The sequence below is a fragment of the Meriones unguiculatus genome, chromosome 4 (assembly GCF_030254825.1).
Source record: "Meriones unguiculatus strain TT.TT164.6M chromosome 4, Bangor_MerUng_6.1, whole genome shotgun sequence".
Classification (NCBI taxonomy): domain Eukaryota; kingdom Metazoa; phylum Chordata; class Mammalia; order Rodentia; family Muridae; genus Meriones; species Meriones unguiculatus.
The window spans coordinates 81,432,960-81,456,315 of NC_083352.1; the positions used below are offsets into that span (position 1 = coordinate 81,432,960).

The 23,356-nt window shown below is 42.3% G+C and overlaps 1 protein-coding gene across 5 annotated transcripts in view; it reads right to left on the reverse strand.

Annotated features, from left to right (window-relative positions):
- The window catches only part of Caln1 (calneuron 1), a 444,621-nt gene that overhangs the window by 187,876 nt on the left and 233,389 nt on the right, over nucleotides 1-23,356 (reverse strand). For all 5 annotated transcript variants that reach the window (XM_060382256.1, XM_060382257.1, XM_021657008.2 and 2 more), the window contains one exon: nucleotides 22,083-22,226. In XM_060382256.1, the coding sequence (XP_060238239.1) occupies nucleotides 22,083-22,226 (144 nt within the window). The remainder of the gene's footprint in view (nucleotides 1-22,082; nucleotides 22,227-23,356) is intronic.

Genomic DNA, 23,356 nt, shown 5'->3' on the forward strand with positions numbered 1-23,356 from the left:
AGAGAGAAATGATGGAGGAGACAATCGCTTCTTCTGTTGTGACAGACTGCTTCTAACAGTTTGACCTAGGGTGTAGTTAATAGTACCCTCACAATTGTGAACCCACATCAAATCTGGTGGACATCATTTGCACCTGTGATGAAAAAAAACCCTTTCCCATTATGCTTTGTTCTTCCTACCCCTCCCCCCTCAGAACAAAGGCCTCAATTTGAAACCCAAAATACTAAAGAAATACCTCAAAATGTGTTCATCATCCTTAACAATAAGGGAAATGAAAATTAAAACAACTTCAAGATTTCATCTTATCCCTCTCAGAAAGGTGAGGATCAACAAGCTATTGACAACAAATACTGCCAAGATTGTGGGGAAAGGAGAACCCTCATTCATTGTTCGTGGGAATGCAGATCAGTATGGAGAGTCCTCAGAAAACCAAAGATAAATCTACTCCAGGTATACTACCCCTTGGCATATGCCCAAAGAGTTCAATACCCTACTACACAAATACTGGCTCAGCAATGCTCATTGCAGCTTGATTTACAATAGCTAGGAAATAAAAATATAATAAATGTCCTTCAACAGGTGAGTGGATAATATACACAAGTGAATACACAACAAAATACTATTCGACTACAAATAAAACTGAAAAACTAGAAAAGATTATCCTGAGTGAGATAACTTGGTCATAAAAAGGCAAGCACTGCGCGTTCGCTTTGATGTATGCTTCCTAGCTCCAAATCCTCAGATGTGAGCGTACAACATGAAGTAACCACAGAAACTGGGGACTACAAAGGAACCATAAGTGTGTATGTGGAGGCATCTTGAAGAGGGAATATCAGGGTAAATTGATATGAAGTGGAATATAAAGAATTGGAAGGGGACCCTCCTGTGAGGGAGAAAGAGAGGTCAAAGCAGAAGGACAAGCGAAAGAGAAATAACACCAAGGTTGTTTGATAAAACTTCAAAGAGTCATAGTACTTTATATGTACCTAACAATATAGCACACGCACATGCACACACACATCAATAAGAACAATCAAAGAGGCTATCAACTTGAGAAGGGGGCCACAGAAAGGGTATGAGGGAAGGTACCTAGTAGGAGCTGAGAAGAAAAAATAGAAAGGAAAAGTGATGTGACTGTATTTCAATTAAAAACAGATTTAATTTTAAAAAGTAAAAAAAAAAAAAAAAAAAAAAAAAAAAAAAGAGTTAGAGGGTTAGAGTCCATGATGTCAGAACAAAGGATCCACAAACAGGAGGCAAAGAGAGCACACTAGGAATGGCCTACGTTTTTCGAAACCACAGATCTTGCCCACAATGACATGTCTCCGTCAAATCCATGCCTCCTAATCTTTCCCAAACAGTTCCACCAAACTGGGGACCAAGTATTCAAGTATTTGGGCCTAAGGGCACAGAGGGGACATTCTCCATTAAACAACCACCCTATAGCTCTGTCATCTGCTTTCTGTCATTTATCTTCTGTATACCTATATCTGTCACCTATGATCTCTCTACCAACTATTACCTATCGTCCATTTTTCACCTACCTATATATCACCTGTCTATTACCAACCTTCCATCTTCCTGTTCTCATCTATATTATATATAAACTATGTCTATCCATTTATCTATCACTTCTGTGTCTATCTTTCAGATGAAAGCCTATCCATCCAGCCATCCGTCTATCTATCTGCCCACCTACCTACTTATCTACCTACCTATAATAGGCACAGGGCTAGCAATACGAAGCCCTCAACCCTTCTGAATGTTGACAGAGCATGAGACACTATTGTAAGAAAACTGAGTGCCCAATTCACTTCACCCCAGTGAACAACTTCTAAACTGATGCACTCTTTATCTTTTGTTTTAGAGGGTAAGAAAATTAGGCATAACATGCGTAAGAGCTTGAACAGGGTACTATAAACACAATTACACGCCAGCAAAATTGGTCTGAAACTGAAAGTAGTTGCTTCATCCATGTTTTTATAGAGTAATGGAGAGTCAGGAAAAACAAGAACAAAATCCAATAATACCTCACATCCCAGAACGAAGATGGGTTCCACATAGATTTTCATGGTCCTCCTTAGATCCCAGAGAAATATTTTGTAGTTAGAAAATAGAAGCATATGCAAAATTGGCTAATAAATGATGACTACCTTTAAGGGAGGAGTCCATATTGTTGCATGTTATGACTGTTCTTTGTTTGAGACAGCCTTGAACTCCCTATGTATCTGAGGATGACCTTGAACTTCTGATATTCCTTCCTTCTTCCAAGTGCTGGAATCACACACACACACACACACACACACACACACACACACACACACACAGCATTTCTCATTGATGCCGTGTTCTGTGTTATGTCTCTGCCATGTGCTTATGGAAACTATCTATGTAGACTCTCAGCTCATCATCTCCTGCCTCCCTCATCTGCATAAAGTGGCACACCTAAACCAGAAGAGGTCAAGAAAAATCGGCTAATTGGGTCCCATCTTACAAAATTTATGGAATATTTTCACTTTTCAAACATGACGTCTTCCATTCATCTCTGCTTCTATGAGCACTGAGTATTAGTCATTGTTTACACATCCAATTCCCTTGTTAGACAATGAGTTGAACAAGACTAATTTGGTAATGTCACGATCACCAACCAATTTTTTCGATCCACATGTTCATGCACAAATAGCATCATGAATTAAACCTCAATTATCATTTTCCACTGAAAAGAACACTAGTGGGGAAGAACAGTCATTTTCCTGTATGTTCAAAGATGTATGTTCTATAGGTCTCTACCAGTGAAAAGCTTAAAAGTGCACAGGACATTTCATTTATTCACAAGTTATACATATATAATATTTATTTGTCAAATATCAACAAAACTCATTTTTAAATTAATTTTAAATGGAAGATACTTAAGGGAAACATTCTGGTGTTTTCTACCTGTACCCAATCAACTTTTTCTTATTCTCACCAGTTTGAAACTTGGTGGTATAGAGCATGATAAGGTTGAAGGGATACTGGACTGTAATCATGGCTTAATAGACTGAGCCAAGTCATTTTTTAGCCTTGCTAGTCCATATCTGAATGCTGGACTAATGACACCTCACAGGGCTGAGGGCATGATTCCACACTGAAGTGCCTGCCTAGAATTCCTCAGTGAGGAACTGGAGACATGGCTCAGTGGTAGAGCACTTGCTTAGCATTTGTAAGGCCTTGGGCTTCATTGTTAGTACCTGTGGGACTGGGGGATTGGGAAATAACATTAACAAAGACATTAACTCAGTTACCACACACAAGATAGTTAAGAAAAGAAAGCCCCTTCCCACCATGATATGCATACAAGTAATAATTCTTATCACAGTGAACGTGCTGACTGATGACTGTGAAAAGCCAGAGGAAACAAGCACAGTGAAAAGTCTCAACAGTGTCCTTATGTACCCACACTTTCCCCATATTCCCAGAAGGCTTAGTTTGGGCTGCTCAGCCTACCCACCAGCACGTCCAGTGACTGTCCCAGACCCTCACCTACCTGTGCTCTGTCTGCACTCCCAGGCCTTGTTTACGCTGCGCAGTCTGTATGTCAGTACAGCCAGGTCTACAGATCCTCCATGTAAAGAATATAATAATTTTTTAAATGAAAGGAAAATGCAGGAAGTTTGTGATGCCATGAAAAAAACAAACCTATGAATTATAAACAAAGAAGAGAGAGAAGAATCCAAGACCAGTGGCATAGACCAGATCTTCAATAGGAAGAAAATTTTCCTAAGTTAAGGAAAAACAAACCCATTCAGATACAAGAAGCACACACAAAACACCAAAAGATAGGACAATAAAAAGAAATTCCCTATGACATAATCTAGTTAAAACACTACTTATACAGAGAGGGCATTGGAACCTTCAAGAGAAAAACTGTAAGTTGTTTATAAAAAAGAAATCTATCAGAACAGCAACTGACTTCTCTATGGAAACTTTCAAAGCAAGAAGAGCCTGGAACAGTGTATTTCAAGTTCTACAAGACCGAAGACGCCAACCCAGACTACTTTACTTTACTATCTATCACGGCTGAAGGAAAAAGAGAAACTTTCTATGACCTTAACAACAGTGTATTAAAATTTGTGTCCATCAAACCATCCCTACAGAAAATTGTGGAAGAAAAAACATTGGACTTTGGAGAGAAATAAGTAAATCCAAGAAGCTATAGAAAGAAAACAGATGAAGCTACAATTACTGAAACACAAAATAGGCCTCAGAACACAAATAACAACAGCAGCAAGCTCAATACATTGACAGCAATCAACACATTCCTTTCAATTATAACTATAAATATTAATGGCCCCAACTTTCCAATGAAAAGGCACAGGTTAGTCAAGTGGGTTAAGAGAAAAAAAAATCAATCTTTTTGTTGTCTACAATAAACTCATCTTACCTTCGAGGGTAGGTACCACCTTACAATGAAGGAGTAGAAGGAAGCATCTCCAGCAAATGGGAACAGGAAACAAGCAACTGTCACTACCCTAACATCTGACAGAATAGACTTCAAACCAAAATTAATCAGAAGAGATTTTTTTTTAAGGATATGTCATTTTGACCAAGGAACAATTAATCAAGAAAATGTTAGTCTTTAACAAATGGGCACCAAACTCTGTCACACCAGTTTCATAGTAAGCATACTGCTGGACTTCAAGATACAAATTGACCTTCAATATTCACCTTCTCCAATAGATAGGTCACCATGACAAGAAATAAACAGAGAAACAGTGTATTTAAATGACATCATAAACCAAATGAACCTACAAATATCTGCAGAATATTTCACCTAAACACCAAGGAATACACATTCTACTCAGCAACTAATTGCAGTTTCTCTAAAATAGATGACATACCAGGACACAAAATGAATCTTATCAAATACAGAAAAATATAAGTAAGTCTGTGTATCCTGACCATAGTGTAATAAAGATTGAAAAAAACAAAAATTTCTAGCAATTATAGAAACCTGTAGAGATTAAATGACTCATTACTGAGTGATAAATGGGTCAAAGAAGAAATCAAGAAATAAAAATTTATTGGAAATAATGAAAAAAAACCCACACATGCATGCGTGTGCACACACACACACACACACCAAAATGTCTAAGAGACATTAAAAGCAGCCTGAAGAGGGAAATATAGAGCTCTAAATGCCTACATTAAAAAATCCAAGAGTACAAATTAATGACTTCATTATGAAACTCAAGGTTATTAAAAAAAAAACAAATCCAAATGAAGGAGAGGACATATAATAAAAACAAGCAAAAATTAATGAAATAGAAATAAACAAACATAATCAACAACAAATAAAAAAATCAATAAATCTAAGAGCTGGTTCTTTAAAAATACAAATAAAATTGATAGACCCTTAGCACAATTAACCCAAAGAAAGAAAGAGGAGACCAAAACCAACAAACTCAGAGATGCATTGGGAAATATTACACAAACACCAAAGAAATCCAGAATATTTTAAGAGAATATTTTAAATACTTATACTTACTAGGTCAGAAAACCTACAAGAAATGTGTAAGTTTCTATGTTCATTCAAACTACCAAAGTTAAATCAAGAGATCAATTTAAACATACCCATTAAAAAAATAAAGTGATTGAAATGATAATTTAAAAAGTTTCAAACTAAAAGCAGCCCAGGTCCAGATGGCTTCACAACAGAATTCTACCAGCTTTCAAAGAACAACAACCAATACATATTAAACTATTTAGGAAAAATAAAAACAGAAGCAGAGCTTCCAAACTCTTTCTATGAATCCAGTTTTATGTTAATACCAAAACCAAGCAAAGGCACAACATAAAAAGACATAAATGTAGATGCAAAGATTCTTAGCAAAATACTTGCAAACTGAGTATAGGTATAGATAGGAATGACCACCCACTATGATCAAATTGGCTTCATCATCCTGGAGATGCAAGGATGGTTTAATATAGAAAAGTAGATAATGCAATAAATCATATAAACAAACTTGAAAGGTAAAAAAAAATCGCACAATCATCTCAATAGATATAGAAATGGTCTTTGGCAAAATCCAAAATGCATTCCTGATAAAAGTCCAAGACAGAAGAGGCTTGAAGGAAAAATGCATTAATATAATAAAAGCAATATATGACAAACTCAGAGCCAATATTATCCTAAGTAAAGAAAAATTTGAAGCAACCACATTAAAATCAGGACCAAAACAGGGCTGTCCATTCTCACCACTCCTTTTCAATATAACACTTTCAGCAAGAAGACAAGAGAAGAAAATCAAAAGGGACACAAATACGGGAGGAGGGAGAAGTCAAATCATCCATATTTATAGTTAATATGATATTAAGTGTAAGATACTCCGAAGATTCCACCACAAACTTCCCCAAAATAATCAACACTTTCAGCAAAATGGCAAGAAACAATATCAACTTAAAAAAATCAATAGCCTTTCTAAACACCAATAACAAGTTGAGAGTTCCCAGAAAGACTCCCCTTCACAACACACACACACACATATACATACATACATACACACATGTAAACACACGTGTCTAAGAATAAATTAAGCAAGGATGTGAAAGATTTCTGTGTGAAAACTTTAATCTCTAAAGAATTCCTGTCACAGACACCATCAGAGAGCAGCAGCCATGGCCCTGTGGTACCCAGTGGCCATGGGCCTCAACTCAACAGGCCCACAAGGTAAGAAAGAATGTCTGCAAGCCCAGGCACAGACAGCTTTGCTGGGGCCCCACCAAACACAGCAAGTTCATGTGGGACGTGATGTAAGAGGAGTGCAAGAGCCTTGCCAAGGTGTCCAAAGACAAGCTCTAATCCAAGTTCATCAAGAAGAGGGTGTGGACACACAGTAGGAGCAATCTGAGCAATTGAGTACTGGTAGCCATGAGAAAGGCTGCTGCCAAGAAGGATGGCCCCATCCCTCCTCAATAAACATTTATGCTGCATGTGTGCGTACGAGCACACAAACTCAAACAAACAAATGAAGAAAGAAATTGAGGAACACACTAGAAGATGAACGAAATGTCTTATGTTCATGCATTGGTAGAATTAATATTCTGAGAATGACCATCTTACCCAAAGCAAGGTACAGACACAGTTCAATCTCAACCAAAATCCTCATGACATCCTTCACAAAAATAAAAATTGCTAAAATTCTTGTGGAGGCACAAAAGACCCCAGAGCGCCAAAGTAACACTGAGCAAAACACCATCATAGAGGGAAGCTATGCCACAGAGCTATAGAATAATACCAAAACAACCAGCACAGTGCTGGCACAGAAACAGATATGCAGATCAGTGAAACAAAATAGAAGACCCCAACATGAGTACACATAATTACAGCCATCTGATAATTGACAAAGACGCCAAAAATATACACGGGAGAAAAGACAGCATCTTCTACAAATGGTGCTGTGAAAACTGCATGTTCACATATAGAAGAATAAAATCTGACCTGTCTTGCACAAAAACCAACTCTAAATGGATCAAAGACATGGATGTGAAACTTGAAATGCTGAAGCTGCTAGAAGAAAACCTAAGAAGTACCCTACAAGATATAGGAGCTTCAGGACGTTATGAATGGGATTCCATTTGCCCAGGAATTAAGTTCAACAATTGACAAACAGGACCTCATAAAAGTAAAAAGCTTCTGAACAGCAAAGGAAACAAACTGTTGAGTGAAAAGAAAGTCCAAAGAGTGGGAAAGAGTCTTTGCTGTGTGTACAGGCAATGGCGAATTAATATCCAGAACTGACAAAGACCTCAATAAACAAAGAACCAAGAAAACAAGTGACAATTAAAGAATGCGCTATTAATCTGAACAAAGGCTTCTCAAAAGAAGAACTAAAAATGGTTGAGAAGTTGTGAGTAGTGGGAGGCGCTTTAGAGAGAATGATAAGACAGGTGATATGAAGAAGGAAGGGGAAAGGGGACACTTTAACTGGAAAGATGGGAAAGAAGTCAAAATAGAGGGAACATGAGAAAGAGGAGATAACACTGAAGGTGTTTGAAAAACCATAGAGAATCACATATATAGGTATGGTGTATGTGAGTGTGTGGGGGATGTGTGTGTGTGTGTGTATGTGTATGTGTTTTAAAGGAGTTATGCCCATAGGATGATAATGTCCCTCAAGAGCCATATATAGACTGACAAAAACTACATCATTAGGTAAGGAAAACCTTCCTTTTGGTTTTAGGTTGTTGGTGGGTGTCCAAGAGACTCCCAGAACATTTTAGGCCGTTGCTATTGACCTTGGTTGTCTCCCAGAATGTGAAGGGAAGACCTATTGCTGAGACAGCACGCATTTCGGATACAGGACTAGGAGCACTTGAGCTGGAACTGACCTGGCTGTCTCCTCCGTGAGGATTAGTCTCACAGTGCTGGAAGGTGCTATGCAAGCTGTCAAAGGGTAAAAGCACCCAATCTTCCTACGTAGCTGTAAAGCCTATAAACCACAGCAATGACCAGCCAAGCAAGGTATCCCCAGTGATGCAATAATGGCTCCATTAGTTCTAATTGGACCTAAGTCCCACTCAGTAGGAAGGAATTCATGCCTGGCATCGTAAACCTAGCCATAGAGAACTCATAGCTCCTAGAGAACTTACGACAGCCATTTTCTTAAACCAATAGAATTTTTAACTGCATGCCAAATAATTAGCCACACAGTCACAGATAAGTGTAGCCATCACCCCTCATCAAAGAGCTCTGTTTTCGCAGAAGATGGAGGTCGTCAGAGATACTGACAACCAAAATGCAAAGAATAAGATTAAGAATAATTGGAGTTGTCAGCCCCAACTGCTTTACCTACAAAGCAGCCCCTACACCTAAGACTCAGGGAACATGATAGACAAGGGGGGAAAGGCTTGTAAGAACCAGGGACCAGATTGCCTACTTGGAGAATGTGTCTTCGAGCTGCACCCGTGAAATCTGAACAATATGGCTGTCTAAACAAAACCTGTCTAATAGCACCAATCAATATATTAACATGGGTAGAGGAAAGTGCACAAAGCCCTGCCCCTACCTAGGTGAAGAGCTACAGGCAATTGGTGGGTGCTAAGAGAGGGAGGAGGAGTTTTTTCCAAGGACAAGCCCTGAAAGGTTATTCAGTCCCAAGTGGTCAGCCCTAAACACATGGACATTTGAATAACACCAAATGGATTTAGCAGGCTAGGAGAGAAGGGGGAGAAATTACATAAACACAGTGTTCCTATATGTAATTCTCAAAATTACAAAGTTTGAATTAACAAAAAAAGAAGCTCTAAGCGGATTGACTCTACATTGCGGTAGCAGTCAGAGTCCTTTTTGAGTATAATAAAAGTCACTCGTCTTGTGGCTCAGGGACAGAATGACTAGTCATCCAGACACCAACATGCTTAGAGAAAGCAAGCAAGGTTGAGAGGCAGGAGCCCCCTGTGATGAACTGTAGACTTCATGACAAACACACAGTTGTCAGAACTCGCTGTCACAGGAAAAACCAGGTGAGCAGAGCCTCCTCAGGCAGACACAGTCACAGTCACGGTCTCCTCTGAGTGGACATATATGCAAGTCAGTGGTGGGTAGCTGTACAGGACAGTATATCTATCCTTTCAACTATTTGAGAGATTTTTGGCAGCCGCAATGGGAAGCCAAGTGACACGAGAGGGTAGTACAATCACATGTAAGAGCACCAGGAAGCAACTCAACCCAAGACTGTTTAACATAAGTACATCTGCAAAGCCTTTTTCCAAATCAGGTAACACAGGTTGCAAGGACTGTATCCTGATACCCTTGGAGGCTGTGTTCAGCCCTTCATAACAGTCCTGAAGTTCAGCTGGGTGCATTGGTGCACACCTGTAATCCCAGCACTCAGGGAGGCAGACACAGGTGGATCTCTGAGTTCGAGACCAGCCTGGTCTGCAAAGCAAGTCCAGGACAGCCAAGGCTACAGGAAGAAACCCTACCTTGAAAAACCAAAAAAGAAAAAAGAAAGAAAAAGAAAAACGTCCTAAAGTTCCCTGTATCCTGAGATGCTGTGATTCCATGCTTTATGTAGGAACATCAACGGCATCCAGTTCAAATAGAGCAAGGTGTGTCACCTACTCTTCTCATCACTGTGGTCAAATAATGCAACTGAAGAGAGAGGGGAGGCTTGTTCAGGCTTATGGTTTAAAGGACACGGTTGATCACTGTGGAGAAGGCATGGCGAAGGAAGTGTGAGGGGGTTGACCACATTGCATCCATAGTCAGGAAATGGGATCTGGAAAGAAGGCAGCACTTGCCTATAATATGCTGTTTTCCCTCTACAAACCACTTTCTCTCCGGATTCCTCTTATTCTTTGTAACCATGTTCTAAATGTTTTAGGAAACATTCTGTCATTCTGAGGAAGACAGCCTCTCTGTCAAGACCATTTTTGTCAGACAACTATCACAACACTTGCAAAAGCCAAAGACAGATCATGGTGAAATGCCATGAAGGATTCAGAATAGGTATCGTGTTCTCCTCTCTTTCCTTCCCATACTAGGAAGAACACTCACAGCAAGGCAGTAGTCCTCAGCCTTCCTAATGCTGCAACCCTTTAATGCAATTTCTCATGTTGGGGTGACCCAATCATAAGATTAGTTCATTGCTACTTCATAACTGTAATTTTGCTGCTGCTATGAATCATAACACAAAAAAATCTGTGTTTTCCAATTATTTTAGGCGACCCTTGTTAAAGGGTTGTTCCCACCCCCAAAGGGGAATCACACTAGGGCATTGCTGGATGGCATCTTCCTCTGAGTTGAAACGCTCCCTGCAGGAGTCGGGCAGGAAGCTCATGAGACTCAGGTCAAACAAACTTCATATGTCTGGGAAAGCTGAAACTTATAGGATTCTCCAAGGCTCTGCCCAGCTGTAGAGAAGCAGGATTCTATTCTTCTCTCTAATACTGCAATAAAGCATCATGACCAAAAGCAACAAGAGGAGAAAAGGGTTTATTCCAGACCTATCCAGATGACTGCACGTTGTAAAGAAAGGGTTGGAGATGGAGGGTTTGTAAGTTGTCCTCTGTGTTAAGGTGAGCTTTTCAAAGAAGTGGCTGTTTTAGAGTTATTATTCTACTGTGACCCTTTACCCATACTCCTGTTAACAGACCCAAGAAAAATCTTTTTGGCTAACCTTGTTGGACTTTGGTGCAAACTTTAGAATGTCATGGGTTCCCTGTCTGGGATGAGGAGGAGGTATGTTGGCATTTCCCCAGGCAAAGTCTCACATAACAGTCCATTTTTTATGTTGCCACCTCAGAAGTCCTGAGCAGAAAACATAAAATACGTTCTGGGTCATAAATTGTATCCAATTACCTCATGCCCATGAGGCTCTGTATGGTACGATGTTGAGTTGTTTACATATAGGCTCCAGAGACTCACTCACCCTGGTGTCCTCCACAACGCTCCCAAACAGTAGATCTATCATCTCTACTCTCCACAGTTATTTAAGATTCATGAACCTCCACAGAACTCTTTACAATGATTCTTTTCTCTGTTTTATTTTTTCCTTTCCAAGGAATGCTACAGTTTGAATAGGAAATGTCCCTCACCGACTCATATGTTGAATGCTCAGTCACTAGCTGCAGAGCTCTTTAGGAAGTCTCCTGCTTGTTTTAATTGTCAACTTGACATAACCTAGAGTCACCTAGAAAGAGACTCTCACTGAGAAACTGTCTTGATTAGACGGACTGTGGGAGATTGTCTTAAGTTAATTGGTGAGATGATCTGACCGGCTGTGGACAACTTCGTTTCCTGGCATAGGGTCCTAAAATGTCGCAGCAGAAAAATCAAGCTGAGCACATGCAGGCACGTGAGCATGCGCCCATCCACTTTTCTCCACTCCTAACCGTGGATGTGGTGCAACTACTTTTAACTTCTTAAGCATTAACTTCCTCCCCAATGACAGAGTTATAAAACGAAACAAACCCCTTCTCCTCTAAGCTGCTTTTTCTCAGGGTATTTTCCTACAGCAAAAACTTGAAACTAGGACAGCAAAGTTCTCTTTGAAAAGAAGAGACTTGATGGAGGATATAAGTCACTAGGAATGGGTCCTTAGGAGTGTATCATACAGGAAACCTTCCTGTATGCACTTTGCTTCCTGCCTGCCACATTGTAAACAACTTCTGCCATATTTTCCCATGATGCTCTGCCTCACATCAGACCTAGAAATACAGAGCCAAGTAACCATGGGCCAAGTAGCCGTGGCTCATTCTGAAACACAGAGAAATTAAATCTGCCCTTTTTAAAGATGTTTCAGTCAGGTATTTTATAGAGTCATTGGAAAAGTAATTAACACAGGAATGAGAGTCCATTTGGCATGTTATGATTCTATGACATAGAACTTAGAGTCCCCCTCCCAAAAAAACCTTCTCATTTAAGGCCAAAAGGATCACAAGATATCAACTTCCAAGTTTGCTATATAATCCCAAGTTAGAGCTCTGCAGTTGTCATATAAATTTCCTCCCATTCTCTGTCCCCTTTGCACTAGCAGATGCGTGTGTGTGTGTGTGTGTGTGTGTGTGTGTGTAGCTCCCTCAAGCTTTGGATGTTACTTATCTGCCTTGATTGGCTGGAACCGAGAACTGAGAACCAAAATAGGCCCTTTCTCCCTTAAGTTGCTTTTGCTGGGGTATTTTATCACAGCAACAAGAAGAGAAACTTGGTAGGAAAGTAAAGATGGCTCTAGTTGAGTCTATAACTCTACAGTCTCCTGCCCTGTGTCTCTTTAAACTCTATGTCCCCAACACCATCTTGATGAAGTCTGTAGGGATGGGTGTGCATTCATACATTTGTGTATCTAACACAGAAAGAAGTGTGTCTAAGGAGACAGGTGATCCTGAGAAACTGCACATGCAGTGTTGTTGTGCAATGTTTCATGAAGAGCCATGAGGAAGCATCTACTTATCCAAAATACAGCACCAATGGTGGACTAAAGAAGCAGTTCCACCCAAGTCTTGCAAAGTGAGCCAAGGAGAAAATGAGCATCCCCGAAGGCCCCTGCACAACTTGCAGGCAACTCCACTGAAAACCCCCTTCTCAGCAATTGACTGCTGGTTTTATATGCTACAGGAGGGACCCTGTCATTCTCATAACTTCCTGCACTCAGTCTGTTTAATTAACTTCCTGAGCCTTGTCAGTTTCGTGAACATCCTGGGTTCTATGGATGTTTCCCCAAACCCCCTCCTGGAGGGAAAGTTCCAAATCAGAGGCAGTACCTGCATCACCTGTGTTTGCATCTGGTCATCTTACTGCAGGGACACGAAGGCAAGGAAGCAAATCCACTACCACTTTGAGGACTTTCATCCAGTGAAAGACTTTCCTCAACCCATCAGTACCTAATGATTGTCACAAACTATTAGGAAACTTAAGGCATCTGCCCCCTAAAATATCCCTCACTTGTCAAGCTCTGGTGGAGGAGTACAAAGCTTCTAGACACTTTCCAAAATGATGTTGTGCTGAACCCCAAGTCTCTGTTTCTGCAAGGTAGAGTTGCCATGGCAACTCCAGCTAATGAATATGTATGCAAATGAGCAAAGAATTTATTCATCACTTGACAGTTGTTCTAGCTGCTTTGCCTTTTCTGAGACTTGGAAGGCTGAAGGGTGGGGCGTTTGGAAAGTATGTGTTTGGTAAACATGGTTAAGTGTTTTGTTTTCAGAGTTCATGGGGGGAGGCTGTCATTCTTTCATTTTTTGTGATCTATACATAAAGTGGATTTCTTTGCATCTGTTCTAAGAATAAAGAAAACCAGAGGGAATGGGACGCATGTGCTCTGGATCCCTTGGGAAAAAATTGCAGTGTGTGTATGACAAGCAATGAGCCCAAATGTTGGTCCACTCATAGTTTAGGTCTTAAGCAAGGCCTGAGAGACTCCCAAGATGTCTTGGCAAAGACTAACGGTATCTGATTCTTTCTCCCTTGATTCCTCATTAAGTGACCAAGGAAATCCATAGCCAAAGAAAAGCTGAACAGAACAAAACAAAACAAAACAGAGCCCAGCATGTCAGACCACTGGACTCCCAGAGAAAGGCTAAGACAGGGTGCTCTGGCCTTCTGAGTTAGGATACTGATAAGAGAGAAAGTATAATGGAAACAATGAAGGAAGAAAAGAAGGAAGTAGAAGGGGGGAAAGGAAAGGAATAAGCAACAGAGATGGAAAAGAGAGATGGGAAGAAAGTAGCAAGCAATGAAGGAGCAAGGAAGAAGGAAGGAAAATGCAAAGGAAGATGAGTTTGTAATTCAATAGCAGCCCAGCGCTGTACTTTGAATACTCCATCAGTCCCTGGCTCTGGCCTGTTTTCGCTGCTTCTTGGTCTGCCCCCATGTGAAGAATGTTTACCTCATGTTCCCACTAAGAAATCCCACCACCATTCACCACTGTGGTGGGTGGAACCCTCTGAAACCATGAGTCAAACCCCCCTCCCCCCGCTAACTTGCTTCTACTAGGTATTTTGTCAGTGTAAGAAGACAGATAACTAACACATATTCTCTATTTGATTGACTAGTCTGTGGAACTACAGAACTGAGATCACAGACTCATCAACTCATTCGTATAAAACCCAAGGTACTGATTGGAGCACAATAGGACCTGACAACTGAAACTCGCAGGTCACAGCTCCTTCTTCCTGTGACAGAGCTGTGGTTCTGTTCCTCCTGATCTCAGTGGTTTGCCTCAAAATTGACCCAAAGTGATTTTACCTACCACAAAAACAAGTAAGCTAACACATAATGGACATCAGATAAATTGTTTTAAATTGAACAGAGTTGAATGAAATTCACCCCTCAGGCAGTGGTTGAACCTAAAACAAAAACACACATGAGTAAACAAAACTTATGAGCATATCAAGAGACAAAATAAATTCCCAGACTCCTAGCATGTTGTGAGAATTGGCAGAGAATTTAGAACTTAAAGGGACCACATATAAGGAAAGTAGAAGACAAAGGCAGCGCTTGGCTCAAAGAGAGAACCTAGGGCTGGGGAGATGACTCCGTGGGTAAGTGTGACTGAGTGCAACCATCAGGATCTGAATTTGAGTCCCCAGAACCCATGTAAAAAGCCATAGCTATGTGGCTTTAACCCCAGTGTTGGTAGGTGAAGACAGATGAGTCCTAAGAGCTCACTGGTCAGCCAGCCTACCTGAAACAGTGAATTTCCGGTCTGCTGACAGATGCTGTATGAAGGCAATGAGGTGAAGAGAAATAGAGAAAGACACCTGACCCTGATCTGGCCTCCACATGGATGGCCACAGGCACTCACACACACACACACACACACACACACACACACACACATACACACACACACACACACACACGTAAAGTGGAAGTTTCTGGACTCAGTGTGGTCATGTGATGTGATGTTTTGCCGTGAGCTCTCACATGTGAGGAGCATGACTTTGGCCAGCTGAGAACATCAATGGGTGGACTTAGAGGAGAGGACATATATAAAGGCCATGCAGAGTGAGACATCGCTGTCTGGATCTACATCACTGCTCTGCTCTTCGTGCTTGGCAGACAGAAACGTTCCAGAGAGCTTCTCTGGGCAATCCAACCGAGTCTGTGGCTTTCAATAACTTTGTGTTGCTGCTTGGTGTTGGCTTTTGAACTGGACTGCTGGTATCCTGGTAATCCCCTAACGACCGATAGACGCTGATTAGCAGGAAGTAGCTAAAAGAGGACTACAACCCTTTTCCCTACTAATCTAGCTAAGGTTGGGGGGTGGGGCGGAAGAGAGGTGAAAGTAAATAAAGTAGGTTTGGTGAAAAATCCAAGCCAACACACATGCATGCACAACACACATGCCCCAAATTCTTTCTTAAAGGTGAATTTTTGTTCTCTAGCCACAGGAGAATAAGGGACTGTTTGGAAGAAAAGGGGTTACCTTACAAAATATGAGTGAGGTGGTGCAAGAGCCATGGGCTGCTCACTCTATTATTGTAGAAAAGCTTCCTCCAAGCTAGTTTGGCTCACTCCAGATGGCCAACTGAAAAAGCAGAAAGTCATCAAATGTATCCCTGAAGTCTTGAAAATACCATGACTTTATCCTTCAGTGAAACCTGCAGGAGCCGAAGCAGCTACTGGGAGGCCCCGGACCTGAGAGAAGTAAATGGGGACACTGGAGAGTTCATGGGGACTCCAAAGCAGCCATTCTACACACACTTCTACGAAAGAATTCAGCTCTTCTGTGTGTGTGTGTGTGTGTGTGTGTGTGTGTCCCTCTGTCTGTCTATTTTGAAATAGGGTCTCTCACTTTTACCTGGAACTTGCCAGTCTGACTAGGCTGATTGACCAAGGAACTCTAGGAATCTACCTATCTCTGCCTCCACAGGAGTCATATTACAAGTGCATGCTACCATGTCCGGCTTTTTAATGTGGCTTCTGAGAATCAGACCAACGTCCCATGCTTGCAAGGCAAGCACTTTAGTGACTGAGCCACCTCCCCATGGAGCCCCAGGCATTTCTTAATGCAGTCAAGTTGACGATCAAAATAATCCACCACAAGGTGAAAATGAGCAGTTGAGTCCAAGAAGGAACTTTTCCAGTAAAAAGCCAAAGAAAGCCCTGGGCAATGAACGGAAGCTTTGAGTTTTTGTTTAACTCTGAGTAATAGTTTAGAAGATACAAGACACATGCACACATGTACAGCGCACACACACGCACACACACACACACACACACACACACACGCTCACAGGTTAGTCTCAGCACCGACTGCCAACTGGCTACCAACCAGGAGAGTAATTCCAGAGCTTCCTGCTGGTCCTCCCTTCCACCCTCTGGGACTGTCTGGCTGAGCCTGTGTGGAAAACATCCAACTAGCTCCCCCCTCCCCATCCAAAGAGGCTACTGTTCGAAGGCCGCCAGCAAGGCACCCTGTGCCTAGGAGCCCCTGATGAAAACCATATGTGGGAATTTGGCATGCACAGACTGTCCTAGTCAGTTCCAGTGAGGCCTCGTGCTGAAGGCATGACCTCACTGTCGGGTAAATCAGCCAGCACCCCAAAAAGAGATGGAGAGTATGGGGGTGTAGATTTGCTCTTAATCATGTCCACATTTCCTGACCCTCAGATGCCAGGATCTAGAACTAAGCAGATGTGGTCATCTTGGACTATGAAAACGAGGCCCACCCCAAATGTTCACTTTTACATTCGTGTATGTGTGTGTGTGTGTGCGCGCGCGTGTGTATGTGCAACCTCAGCTGTTGTTCAAATACCTTCCATCTTATCTATTTTTCTTGAAACAGCATCTCTCACTGGAACTCATCCATGTAGGCTGGCCAATGAATCCTAGGGATCTGCCTGTCCCTGTGTCCCCAGAACTGGGATTACAGTTTTTTGGTTTTTAGTGGGTTCTAGGGATAGAACTCAGGCGCTCATACTTGCACAATAATCAGGTTTCTTACTGGTTTCTCGTCCCAGCCCCTTTAAGAGTTACAAATTTTAACTACAATACAAGCAATTAATAAACCATGATCAATTAGTGTTTATCCTGCAAACACAAAAGTCACTATATTTTAGGCAAGTACATTAATGATGTGGCTATTTCCCCAGCCCTTTCTATTTTACACACACACACACACATTCATCACCCCCATAAAAAGAAAAAACCGCCATTCCACATGCTCTAGCTCAAAGAACAACTTAATTAGAGTCAGCCTAGGACCAACGGCAGAGACCCAGGTCTAGAAGCAAGGAGGGAAGACTGTAACTACACTTTAATTTCTTAAAACCAGACCAGCTCAAAGGGCCTCATTAAGAGAACAGTCAATCCAGCCATCCCCAGAACTTGGCAGCCCCAAAGCTTCCTGTCACAGCCTTGGTAATAAAATGCCTACTGACATACATTTCCCACGCCAACTAGGCTTTTTTTTTTTTTTTTTTTTTTTAGCTTTACTCTTTTCACGTTTAGTCATTATTTTTATATAACTAGTAGTACCTTTTTTTTTTTCAGGGAAAAATTTAATTTTTAAGGAAGCCGGGCCTTAAAAAAACAAATACATACAGTCACCTGTGCAAGATCAAGCCAACTACATGGGCCAACAATTGCATAGGCAACCCTCCCTGGACTCGGTGCAGAAGAGAAAACAAGAGGCCATGAAGGAAAGGGCGGCGTGGGCTTTCCGGGAGGAGTGGAGGTGTGTATGATCAGGGTGTACTGTCTGCATGTATGAAGTGTCAGAGAACAAAGACACTCTATTAACCTGACAATAAAATAAATACAGGGCTGGAGTGGCGGCTTGGTGGTTAAGAGTACTTGTTGCTCTTGCAGAGGACCCGAGGTTCAGTTTCCAGCACCCACATTATGGTTCACAACCACCTGGAACTCCAGCTGCGGGGGACCGGACTCTTCTTCTGACCTCCATGGGCATTAGCACTCACGTGCACAGACACCATATATTTACATAAATAAAAATAAACCTTTAAAAGTGCTACAGCCCGGTGTAGGCCGGGCTTGATGGTACACATTTGAGAGGCTGATGCCGGAAGATTGCACCTTCTAGAACAGCCTGGGCTACAGAGTGAGCTCCAGGGTGGCCTGAAACTCAGAGCAAGACTCTGGTTCCAAAAGGACCAGAGCTCAAAATCATCAAATCAAATCAAAAGCATTTTTACCTGTGAAATAACCTGGTGAACTGCCTTCGGTTGAATAAACTGATAGAAACTCTCTAAATGTTTGCTTCAATGTTCTGTCAGCTGAATTCATATGATTGTGATAAACTGCAAGCAAATTAGTCAACACTGAGAATCTGTTATGTAGCAGGTGGAGCAGTGCCTGAACCTGTCTTCCTGAGCTCCTTGAAGAATGTTGCCACCTATGGTCCTATGGGCGACAGCCATTATGCAGCCAGGCAGGATCTTCAAGACCATGGAAAGCCTCCATGGGCTAGGACCAAGCAGCTCACACAGTATTGGCTCCCCAGGGATGACGGTTAATCTTGGTTATCAACATTCACAGGATCTGGAGCAGTGGTTCTCAACCTTCCCAAAGCTGCGACGACCCTCTAATATAGTTCTTCATGTTGTGGTGACCCCCAACCACAAAATTACTTTTTGTTGCTACTTCAGAACTGTGATTTTGCCACTGCTATGAACCATAATGTAAATTTCTGATATGCAGGATGTATGTTCATTGTCACAAATCGACCGAAGGGGTCGCGACCCACAGGTTGAGAAATACTCGTTATCATCCTCTAGGAGACACACTGCTGGATGTGTCTGAGAGGGAGTTTCTAGATTAGGTTAACTGAGGCAGGAAGACATGTCCTAAATGTAAGTGGTACCATTGCATGGGCTGCTGTCCTGACCTGAATAAAAAGGAGTAAGGGAGCTGAAGGGCAGCATTCAACTCTCTATACTTCCTGATTGTGGATGCAATGTGACCAGCTACCTCATGCTCCTTTCTGTGTGTGGACGCGTGCACATGAGATACAGGTTGTCACAAGCTTCCCACAGAGGGTGCTGGGACCCAAACTCAGTCCTTCGCAAGAACAGCAAGCACCCTAACTGCTGAGCCATCTCTCCAGCCCCAAGAAATTTTAAACTAAAAAGCAAGTTTATAGTTTAGCTCTATAAACAGTGGTATTTTTCAAACTGTTTTTTTTTTTTTTTTTTTTTAATTAAGGCAGCTTTGTTGGTATGTCAGCTATATTCTCATGATTCAGGAGGCTTAGCCACAAGGGTCAGCATGACCTTGAGGACAGCCATGGATACAAGGAAAGACCCTGTCTCCAGAAAAACAATAATCCAAAAGTTCTAAGTAGGAAACCGTCCTTCTGTGCCCCTCTGAAGAGATGACGGGAGCGAATGGAAGAGAGGTTTTGCTGTAGGCACTTTGCCCCAGCGCTTCAGAACTACTGCTACAATAGAAAGCTGGGCACATCTGTCCTGCGGAGTAACAGTGAGTCACCATCCATCAGAGACTGCTCAGACAATGCGTGCCCCTGATAGAGCAGCTCTGTGCTGAGCCAAAGGAAAAAAAAAAACAAAACCCACCATCCACAGCTGTACTTCATTCACCAGATGGTCTCCATTGTCACCGTCCTCCCTGATATGGCTTGCAGGGGAACAGGAGAAAACTCAGCTGGCGCAGAGACTAAGCAAGCAGTCCCCTTTGTGTTAGCTTCCTTTATGTCGCTGTGATTAAAAACAAAAACAAACTGCTTGGACCAAAAGCAGTTCAGGGGAGGAAAAGGTTTATTTCCTCTTATACCGTCGGGTCACAGTCCTTCATTGAGGAAAGTCAGAAAAGGAACTCAAAGAAGGAACATGAAGTCGGATCTGTTACTTGTCTTTGGTGCGATAAAGCACCATGAACAAAAGTGACCTATGAAAGAGTTTGTTTTGACTTATGATTCAAAGGGATAAGAGCCCATTGTGGTGGGAAGATATGGCAGCAGGTGGGCATAGTACAGGAGCAGGAAGCTGATCATACCTTAAACTGCAAAAACACAAAGCAGAGAGAACTGGAGATGGGGCAAGGTTATAAGCTTTCAAAGCTGGCCCCCAGCGATGTGTTTCTTCCGGCAAGGCTCCACCGCCTAAAGGTTCCAGAACCTCCCCAAACAGTGCCACCTACTGGGGACTAAGTATTAAAATACATGAGCCCATGGGTAACATTTCCGATTCAAAGCACCACAGCTTAACAACTTGTTATTCCACAAAGCAGGCAGTGACTCCGCAGTTGCCTGTCCTCACTCTCCAAATAGCTTGGATGACAGACATGTACCAACAGGCCTGTCTGTGATAGCTGTCTTTTTATCTGGCTTACTATGCTGTTCTGTAGCAATTTCCTTCTAATTGAAATACTCCTTTCTGGAGGGAGGCTCTTAAGACCTAGGAAGTAAAGAAAACATACAAGTCTCAGGAAGTACCTGAAACTTGAAAAAGATTTTCAAGGCCCCACCTCAACATTATATAAGCAGTAGCAACTGCTGGAAAAAAGAGAATCTTCTTCCATGATTTGATGCCTGCAGGCTATGGTCAGAGCCAATCCAAGATATGGTGTAGCTGTGTTTGGGCAACTGGGAGGAAAGATCAATAAAGTACTTTCCTTGCAAGCATGAGGACCAGAGTGTAGCTTGCCACAATGAAAGTTTTAAAAAATTAAAACTGGAGGCATAGAAGTACACTCTTGTAATTCCAGCACCGAAGAGGTGTAGACAAGAGGATCCAATGGGGATTGGTCACCAGTGGGTGAATCCTGACTCCCTAATGAAAGACCCTTTCTCAGGAATTAAGGTGGGTGGCGCTCAAAGAACAACACCTGAGATTGTCCTCTGACCTCTACACACATGCTCAAATGTGCTCACATATCTACATATGCAAACCCACACAATGCAAACACATACCGAGTGCTTTTTAAACGGGAGGTAGAGAGGTGGCTCAGAGCTTAAGTGTTTGCCACCAAGTGTGAGCACCAGAGTCTGAATCCCCAGGAACCACATAGAACATGTGTGGGTCTTGTGGCCTGTAATTCCAGACTCAGAAGGTGGAGATGGGATTCCCACTGCAAGTGGCTAGCTAAACTAGTCATATTTTTAAATTTAAATTTAATTTTTATAAATTGACATCAACTTTGGGTCTCCACATGCTTGTGCACACACGTGCCAAAATCATGCATACGCTCACACGTGTGCACCACATGCATTAAAATGGAAAAATAAAATTTATATCATTTAAAAATTTCTGTGTGTGTGTGTGTGTGTGTGTATGTGCGTGTGCACATCAATCTGTGGAGGTCAAAGATGTCAGAACCTCCCTGAGCAGGGGTTATAGGTGCCGAAGGACATGTGTTCTTAACCACTGAGCTCTCCAACCCTCAAAATGGGAAAATAAATAAAATGGGAGAGAAAGAAAAAAGGGGTCTCATTGTTCTACCAACCAAATTGGCTTCATACATCCCTTCAGCTGTCCAAAAACCATCCCTGCTGGGTCCTGGAGCTCACACATTCCTGTTGGACAAGTTCAAGTTTCTGTTCCTAACATGTAGTGTGAGATGGGGCTCAGCATGAGTGAGGTGGGAGGGGCAGCATGGCAGGACAAAGCAGTCTCACCATCCATGTCCAGGCGCTGCATGATGATGGCCAGCTCCACCTCGCTCGGCATATACCCCAAAGAGCGCATGGCCATACCCAGCTCCTGCTTGGAGATGAAGCCGTTCCCATCTCTGTCCAGAACACGAAAGGCCTCTCGGATTTCTGCAAGTAAAAAGCAGAGACAGTCCACAGGTCACATGGCTGCTTCATTACACTCAAGCCACGGGTGACTAATAGGCAGCTTCTTGCTGTACCAGTCAGGGGCTCGCTGCTTTTCTTGTCGCTGTAACTAAACACATGATAAAAAAAAACAATTTAGGACAGAAAGAGTGTAGCAATGAGGCTCAGCTGGCAAAGGCTGGTGTGGCATGCATGGAGCCACAGGGTTCTATCCCCAGCACTGCGTAAACCTGGCAATGCCAGCTTGTAATCCAGCCCTCAAAAGGAAGGCAGAAGAGACATGAGAATAGTCTAGGCTACACAGCAAGGTAGGGGCCAGTGTGAGCTTCATGCAACTCCATGTCAAAATAACAAATAGACAAACAGACAGATAAGGTGGAGAAATGATTGAGAAAGAAGGTCAGGGTCAATCTCTGGCCTATGAATGTATGCACCCCACACACGTGGACAGAAAAATAATTATCAAACAAGATGTGAAAAGAAAGGGGTGGGGGAAAGAAAGAAAGGTGCAGGGTGAGAGGACTGAAAGAGAGAGAAACAAGAGGCAGATGGCTTTGAGTGTCTGTGCACACTATAGTAGGCACAACCAGGCAGGGACCCCAGCAGAAAATCGCCTCGGTGAAGGGAGAGATTGTGAGCTTTGCAGAAATGACAGGGTCAGGAGAAAGTGTGAGAGTCCCCTGCGGCTGCCGGGGATGTGCGGTGCTTAATAACCTCAGAGGACAGGAGGTGAGCGTCCCACTGTTTCAATTCTGTCCTCTAATCTGCAGCTGTTTTATGACTATAAACAGCCACAGCTCAATACGAATCTCAAAAAGGTTCAAAAGAACTTCAATCAGTTTCTCCCTGGTTCGGGAAGGAACTTGACTCTCCTATCACTAAGGCTCATTTGGCATGGCAGGAGGTCTCCCACTCTTTACTCTGGGCTATGCCCTCCCCCCGAGCCTCCAAAGCTGGCAGTCCTAGATTGAGGGAATATTTTTTATCACATCATCCTTGTGAGGCATGAAGAATTTGAGATCACAGTTTAAAAAGAAGAAGTCCATCCTGGGTATCTGAAGAAGACTGGACCTGCATTAACTTGGAGTCGCTCTAGTAGGTCCAGATTAGGG